Source organism: Octodon degus, unplaced genomic scaffold (genome assembly GCF_000260255.1).
Source record: "Octodon degus isolate 3935 unplaced genomic scaffold, OctDeg1.0 scaffold00037, whole genome shotgun sequence".
Taxonomy (NCBI): Eukaryota; Metazoa; Chordata; class Mammalia; order Rodentia; family Octodontidae; genus Octodon; species Octodon degus.
In genome coordinates this window covers 8,642,542-8,650,772 of record NW_004524613.1, presented here as the reverse complement: position 1 = coordinate 8,650,772, position 8,231 = coordinate 8,642,542, and the positions used below count along the sequence as shown (strand labels likewise).

At 40.7% G+C, this 8,231-nt stretch overlaps 2 protein-coding genes across 2 annotated transcripts in view; one reads left to right on the top strand and one right to left on the bottom strand.

The window, feature by feature from the left end:
* The window catches only part of Rprd1b (regulation of nuclear pre-mRNA domain containing 1B), a 58,418-nt gene extending 52,806 nt beyond the window's left edge, over nucleotides 1-5,612 (bottom strand). The window contains exon 1 of the mRNA XM_004630900.2: nucleotides 5,038-5,612. Within this exon, the coding sequence (XP_004630957.1) occupies nucleotides 5,038-5,188 (151 nt within the window). The 5' untranslated portion in view covers nucleotides 5,189-5,612. The remainder of the gene's footprint in view (nucleotides 1-5,037) is intronic.
* Tti1 (TELO2 interacting protein 1) overlaps nucleotides 5,602-8,231 on the top strand; it is a 66,492-nt gene continuing 63,862 nt past the window's right edge. Inside the window, exons 1-2 of the mRNA XM_023714960.1 lie at nucleotides 5,602-5,729; nucleotides 6,214-6,275. Of these exons, the coding sequence (XP_023570728.1) occupies nucleotides 5,602-5,729; nucleotides 6,214-6,275 (190 nt within the window). The remainder of the gene's footprint in view (nucleotides 5,730-6,213; nucleotides 6,276-8,231) is intronic.

The following is an 8,231-nucleotide window of genomic DNA, read 5'->3' as shown; positions in this document are numbered from 1 at the left end:
AAAAAAAAAAAAGAAAACTTTAAAAAAATAAAAAAAATAAAATAAAATCCAGAGAAAGTTTGTAAGCTGCCAATATTAATGTTAAAACCAAGGCTTTCATTTATTCTACTGCAAAGATGAATATCTTTAGTGCATTCTTAATTACCAAATATTCCAAAATGAAAGATTAAGTTGGTTTCAATGTTAAAACAGATTCTTGTAAGTTATGCTCCTAAATTGAGAATTTATCTTTGGCACTCCAATAACCACAATCAGTCAATGGTATCAACTCTCCAACCCAAAGGAACCTCTAAATGCATCAAAGGCTATTTATCTCAACATGCATCAATGCTACATTTTATAAAAAATTTACACATATCTAAAATCTAGATACTCAAAATGATTGTTCCTACAAACGCCATAATTCTTTTCTGTTATATATACAAAATGTAACAATTCCTATTATTCTGTATGGTACCATATATTAAATCATAAAAACCTCATGCAGTGTGCCTGAGTTACAGTTGCTTGGGGGAACATTACTTTCATGGCTTTTATGCACATAACTTCTCAACTGTAAAGTTATATCATTACCATTTTTGGTCTTATTTTTCCTTTACAATAAATATGAACATAATCAGATATTTTAAAACACTAAGTCTTCTCCAAAGCTAAAGCTCTTTATCAACCTTTACACACCTGCATAAGTAGTCCTGGCTCTGTGACTCTCAGAAATTCTCTATTTCTTTTGAAATGCAAAGAGCAGCATGGGGTGTGACATTTTAAAATGTAACTACAGGAGAATAACCCAAGTTAAAAACAAAATTTTAAAGGCACATTACAGTTGAAACTAGTATCTTAAAATGCTCATAAAATTAATCATGAATAAATATCTTGAACTGTACTAACCTAGTAATAATCTAGTCTAGATGGTGAACTGAAAAGAATATTAGAAACTTAGAGCTATCTTTTAGTTCTAATCCTTACACAAAAGCGAGGAAGGATAAATGTCCATAGTCATAATGCCATACTATTGCTACAAAGGTACAATGGCAAAAAGCATTTTTTATGTGCTATAATATGAAAGTTAGTGGGTTCAAAAATAAACAAGAACTTGAATAAGGTAAACCTGACTCTGCAGCGCTTCAGAAAGTCCATATACTTTATGTTAAAAAACTCAAAATTCATACTATAAAATGCCAATTTGGACATTCAAGATCTGATACATTTTTCATTACAAACATATCTAACAGGATAGAAAGCAGAGGTTTTCACTAACTACAATGTCATTCAATTTCATCACCTCCAAATTTAACAGAGATTTACTTAAAATACACTTTGTATCCCTCTATCCTCAACATCATAAATGGTCAATATTCGCACTGTGTGCAAAACACTGAAACAGTCAATAATACATGCACACACCCCTTTATCCTAACCCTGGGTGACCACTTGTTCAGATGACTTCCCAATATGACAAAGTAGAGCCTATCACCGATACCTCTACCTGAGTCCATTCCAAACTGATACAACTAGTTCAGCAAAGCTGAAACGACTGGATAATCAAAAGTTTTCCCTTGTTTGGCTGGTTTTGACATATAGAAAAAGTCTTAAAAGTAATTTTTGGAGCTAGGTATGGTGGCACATGCCTGTAACTCCAGCTAATCAGGAAGCTGACGCAGGAGGGTCATGAGTCCAAGGCCAGCCTGCACCACTTAGGGAGACTTTGTTTCAAAAAAATTGAGGGGCGCAGTTGGGAGTACTTCAGTGTCAGAGAAGCTTTGAGATCAATCTCAGTACTATAAAAACAAAAATGTAACTGGGAAGAGGGGAAGTCTCTATACATTCAGGCCACAATACAATTATGCATCTAAGATCGCCTAAGAGCCATGCTCACCAAACTATTCCATAAAGGAAGAAACAGTACTCTGAACAAAACCTAAAGGACTAAATTAAGAATAATTCCTAGAAAATCAAAAGAAAACACATCAGGAACAGAAGAAAATATATTTAAGTGAGAAAAAGCAATTCTTATATACCTCACAAGTATTTTGACAGTAACTCAGTCAACTTCTTAGGGAAAATGACTTCACTGTAGATATAAGTGCCTACTTTTAAAAACTCAAGATGTGCCAGAACCTATGGGGTAGTCAATTTGAACATGAGGGCATAAAATCCTTTTCCACTATAGTGTGAGGCATCTTCAAATCAGAAAGGAAGCCTGGAAATTAGAGGATCTTGATGCTTGAAAAAGAATCCAGGTTACAATGCTGAAATGGCCACCAGCTACACATGGCTACTGAACACTTGACTTGTGGAAAGTAAAACTTGGGAATTGAAATTTCTTTGCATTTATTTAAAATTTTAGTTTCCTAATCACACATATTAAGAGCTCAAAGCCACATGAGGCACCTTGTTGGAAAGCATAGATATAAAACACTGTAATTGCTACTTGAACATGAAAATTGTTAGCAGAAACCACAATTTCACTCCTAAATTTTTAAAACTGTGAAACAGGTACTATGGTAAATGCTATTGTAGTCTTAAAAGAAAAAAAGCAGATCAAATTTCTCCATCAAAATACAATCTAGTGAAAAAGAACTAAGAATGAAGGAAATGCAAAATTGATATAATAAGGTGGTAGGCAGTAGCTAATTCTAGTAAACAAAAGAATGACGGGTTTGTTTAGTATCAGATGACCAGCCTGACTGCTTAAGTGCACTGAGGCACTGGATTTTTTTTTTTTTTTCCTGGAAAAGGGGATTGAACTCAGGCCCTTGCGCTTGCCAGGGAATCGCTTATCCTACTGAGCCATCTCCCCAGCCCAGCACTGGATTCTTGAAAAGGCACAAGTTTCTGGCATCAATCAGCCCTGGGCTCATGTCACATGTATATGCCCCTAACAAGTCATTTATTCTCTACCTTTATTTTGTGAAAATGGAAATAGTATCAGCCTATTTACAACGTAAGTCTTTTATCATTTGAAATTAGGTATAAAAAGCTTCATTAATAAATGTGCTGTATTATGGTAATATCTTGGATATTGAACTCAATTCATTCCAAATTCGTTTTCAAACACTGGAAAGTTCAAGAACTGACCATACTTTCCCCATGAGAAATAATGAGAAGACAAGTAACAGGTTCTAAGACCCAAAATTACACTTATAAATTTATTTTCTAGGACTTTATCACTTTCTTTGGAACCAGTTATGATATTTTACGCAAATAAAGCACCAAACAAAGAAATAGCACAGTGACAAAAAGTTTTAGTGCACTAACACAAGCACTATATATTGTTTGGGTGAAAGCAGCCCTTAGACTGAAGCATCCCTCTTTTATGTCCCCAGTGAAACTTATTCTTGACCCATACAGATTTTTTCAAGTTAGATTTTTCATTAGACTATTGAACAAAGTTACAAACACCAAGCAGAGTTTTTTCAAATTCTTGCTGTTGAAGTAGTGGGAAGTTCGACGTTGGAGCCATTTGACAACTGTATTTGCCAGTAATTCTGAAGGTAAAGTGAGGAATCAAAAAGGCATGTAACACTTGAGATGAGCCTTGACAATCTCAAGATGATGGAAGAGATCCTACCAGATAAGATTCTGTAAATAGGCAAGCTGTACTTTTTTTTCACACCTCAGATATGTTAAAAATATCTGAATGGCACAATGGGGTACATGAAGGAGGCTCTAGGAGCTCCAGGCTCTCACCTTCCTAACTGCCCAGAGCTGAGGAGATCTCTATCTTAGTACAACTGAGTGGTCTCTGCTAGACAGCTAGAACTGGGTCTTCTGAAACAACACTAAAGTTTGGTGTCCACCAGTCTGAGGTAAGCTGAGCCTCATCAGTTCAGAGGACCTTGCCACTTTGGTTTTCTTATCTATAAAATTGGGTGACATCAGAGATAGTAGAGAACACATACAAAGTCACTTCCTACAGTATATATAAAGGGCCCAATGCATAGAATGGGTACAGAACAGCTTTGAGCTTTCTATCATGAAACTTCTCAGGATATCAGCAGGTGTAGGTGCCTGTCTTTCCTCACTAGACTAGAAACAATTTTACTATAAAAACCATGCTTCACATTGAGTGATCACCAGCCTCATCTCACCAGGACTGAATGCCTACACTGTGCATGGACAGCAAGCTAAATATCCATTTGGATTGTCCTGTTTGTTTCTCACCATGATTTGCTTATTTGGCCCTCAGATTTCCGCCATCTGCAAAGTTCCTACTTCACACAGCTTTGAGAATTTAAAATACGACATTGTATGCAAAGATATTAGCACTGCAGCTGGCATATGAAAAGATGAGCTTATATCAGCTATCATCTCCATTTTGTAGATAAAGAAACTAAGGGTCTGCCAGGCTAAGCTGCTGGGGTCAGTAAGTATCAAAGTCAGGCTTAACTTTCAAGCTGATGGCAGAGGCAACCCGCTATTGTGTCCAACACGGTGCCTTGCACAAAGCAGGCTGAGTTCAATGACTCTGTCACACCCTAAAATCAATGGCAAGTGCATAAGACTACCCAATTTACAAAGCTGATCTGAAAACTGAGTGAGTGTATAATGTACCCAAAAGTCTAAGCATAGTGACTGGCAAGGAGTAAAAGGTTTTTAACCGGTAGCTATCCTTGTCTGTTTTACAAATGAGAAAACAGAGGCCCGGAGAGATGAAGAAACACGTCCAGTATCAGTCAACAGTGGCCGAGCCAGAACTCGATCTAGGCAGTCTGACTCCTGGGCCCTCTGGCTTTTATAATAGTCTAGGACTAGTACGGGCGCCGAAAGCAGCAAAGACAATAGTAATCCCAAGTGTGAGAAGGAGCTTGAGGGGAAAAAAAAAAAAGAGTTTGAAAGTTTGGGCATCTAAACCCAGGTTCTCAGGACCTCAGACAAGCACCTTATACCGTTTAAGGGTGTGTTTCTTACTCCGAAAAAAGGGAGCGAACACTGCCTCTGATCTCGGAAGCGCGAAACCGAAATGCAAGGCTCAATGAAGAGACCACAAAGGTCTGGGGAGTGGGAGGGCTCAGGGGAGTAGGAGGGGATGTTTACCTTTGCGGAGTTCGCGGTGCCACACAGAGACGATGGGTCCTGCGTGCTTGCGATGGTGGATGAGCCACAGGGATAGAGTCTGCACGCTTTGCTGAGAGTTGCTCAGCTCTGAGAGCTTCTTCTCCAGCGCCGACTCAGAGAAGGAGGACATAGTGGCGACGGAGAGGCCCGGGAAGGAGCGGCCTGGGCCGCCCAGTGTAAAGAGAAGAACGACCGCACACGTCCCCGGGCCTCACCTGACAGACTGCGGGACTCTACCAACTGACAGATCGCTAAAAGTGCAAGGCGAGGGAAGCGATGGGTCTCTGCAGTAACAGCCGCCCGCGTCTCCGCCACAAGATGGCCACCCGACCTCTCACCCTACCGCGGGAGCGAGGTCAAAGGTTAAAAGCCGGAGATGCCGGGCACCCAGAGGCGTCGGAGCTGCAGAAAAACGTTGCTTTTGAAACCAATAGTCTCTCTGACCCTCGCTAAGCTCACTTCGAAAGTGCTAGGAAGAAGGAAAGAGCTCAGTTTGTCAGGCCCGGAAGGCGCTTTGACCGCTCCAGCCGGCACGCCGGCGCAATGGGCCTCACCGAAACCCTTTCTCCCGCTCCCGCGGAACTTTTCTGGCGCGGTGTGGCGCGCTGCTTAGAGCGTCACTTCCGGCGAGGCGCCGGAGGCGGGAGAGTGAGAAAAAAGCCGAAAGGCAGGTAAGAGAAGAGTGGCGGGAACGCGGAGCCCAGCAGCTGGGCCATTTTACAGGGGGATCCTGAGAGGACACTGAGCCTATGACATCATGACCTCGGAGTGAGAGGGAGCCTTCCTCCCTCACCGGGCCGGCGTGAGGCCACGCTTTTCCTCTAGACACCCACATCCTGCTCTTGGGCTGCACCCCCACCCCAGCTCCTTTCTGCTGCTTCCGAGACACACTTGTGCCCTTTTCACGCCTCCACCCCTTGGCTCTCCTCTCTGCAGGCATGATTCCCCTCCTGCTCGGCCTACAGGACCACCCTTTCGTACCCTATTGTGTTGTTGAATTTGTTACTGCGCAGTCACGAAACACATCTTTGCGTTCTTGACTCTTGGTTGATTCGTTCGGGGAAGAGCATCTGCTTTTGCCCTCCACAGGTGACCATTGACTTTTCTAAGAAACACTATTCGAGACTCTAAACTCCTTATCTTTTTCTTCAACAGTTTTACATTGCGGATGTTAAAAGAGCAGCGAAATTCTCTAACTGGCATGAGTCTACTGCTAGGTAGCTTTTCACAGAGAGTACATAATTCTGAAATTTCTTGATTATTGTCGAGCGACCTACTTTTAGGCCAGTCCCATCTTCTTGATGCCTGTTTTTGCTTTTACTGCTTTTGTCAGTCTTTGTTTTATGCTTTTTCCCTTTTATCCAAACTAGAATCAATCATAGCTAACACAGAGTTCTATGTGCTAGACATTTTACACGTAATAACCTCATTTAATCCTCTTAATGAAGGTTATGAAATAGATGTATTCTTTGCATTTAACAAATGAGGAAACGGATGCTCAGGTTAAATGACCCTTCCAAAATCATATAACAAGATTTGAGGAAGACATCTCAGGCAAGCCATCCTGTTCGCTCTAGCACTTACTTGATTCATAGTTGATTGAGTGAATTAAAAGAGGCTAACACAGGCCAAGCATGTAGCTCAGTGGCACAAGCACCTGCTTGGCAAGAACAATGTCCTGAGTTCAATTCCTGGTACCAAAAAAAGAAAAACAAAAAGGCTAACAGCCTAAAATCTCAGTCAATGCCTGGTCATGATTGTAAGCTAGGACTTTTAAATACATACTTAGACTGTCTTTCACTATTAAGTAACATTGTCATATACTTAGCACTTTCATGTCAAGACATGCATATTCACCACATTCCATACTTTGGGGGATATTTTTGTTTGTTTTTGAGACAGGATCTTGCTACGTAGTTTACACTGGTCTTGAATTATGTAGCCCAGGCTGGCCTTAAACTGGGCAGTCCTCCTGACTCAGGCTCCTGAGTGCTAGGATTACATTCGTGTCCCAAGCCATATTCTTTTATTTAATTCTTACCACAATCCTATGGGATGGATCATCTTATTGTTATTTGAAGATGAAAAACATGAAACATGGATAACATCCGTAATTATTCCTTATTTGTATATTTTTGTTTTATTGGTAAACTTTAGATATACATCATAACAGAGAATTTGTACCTATATGTACTTGATAAATCCTGCTTTTTTTCCCCATTCCCTTTCCCTCCAACCTTTCTTTCCCCTCTTACTTACAAAAGTTTTCTTTTTTTCCCATTCTTCTCCATTCTTTCCTTTCTCCTTCTTCCCTCTCTTGTTCCTCTCTTCATTTGAACATTTTCTTCCCATTTGCCAATATTTATTTTTACATTTTGATCCTTATTTATACATTCAGTTTCTCACATCAGAGATACAGTGAGTTCTTATGTGTGTCTGATTTCACTTAAGAGTATGGACTCAAAGTGGATTCATTTATCTAGAAATATCTCAAGCTTACGCTTTTTTATGACAAAGTAGCTCTCTATTGTATCAAAACAGAACAAGAACGCCCATCTTTTTTTATCCATTAATCGATTGATGGGCATTAGAGCAGTTCGCAAGGTTTAACTATTACAAACTGCCACTGGAAACCTGAGTAGGTATTATATTGCAATGATATGATGCTTCTAATTCTTTTGAGAAGATACCAAGAAGGGGAATAGCTGGATCAAATGGAACTTCTACTTTTAATTTTTGAGGAATTTCCACACTGAACCTACAGTGGTGGAGCCAGTGTACACTTCCACCAACAGTTGGGAAAGGTTTGTTTTTCCCTGCAGCCCTACCAGCATTGGTTATTGGTTTATTTCTCTCCCTCTCTCTCTCTCTCTCCTTCCCTCCCTTTTCCTCCCCCTCTCTTCCCCTCCCTCCCCCTCACCAGCAATTGAACTTGGGACCTTGTGCTTGCCAGGAGGGTACTTACTGTACTGAGCTACATCCCCAGAAACCTATTGCTTTATTTCTTAATAATAACCATTCTGGGCTGGTGAGATGGCTCAGTGGTCTAAAGCACCTGCTTAGAACAAGCTTAGCAAAAAAGCACAGGGACCATGGTTCAATCCCCCAGCACCACATGCCAGCCAGCCCCGCCCCCTGGTGGGCTGAGCTGGCCACACACACACACACACACA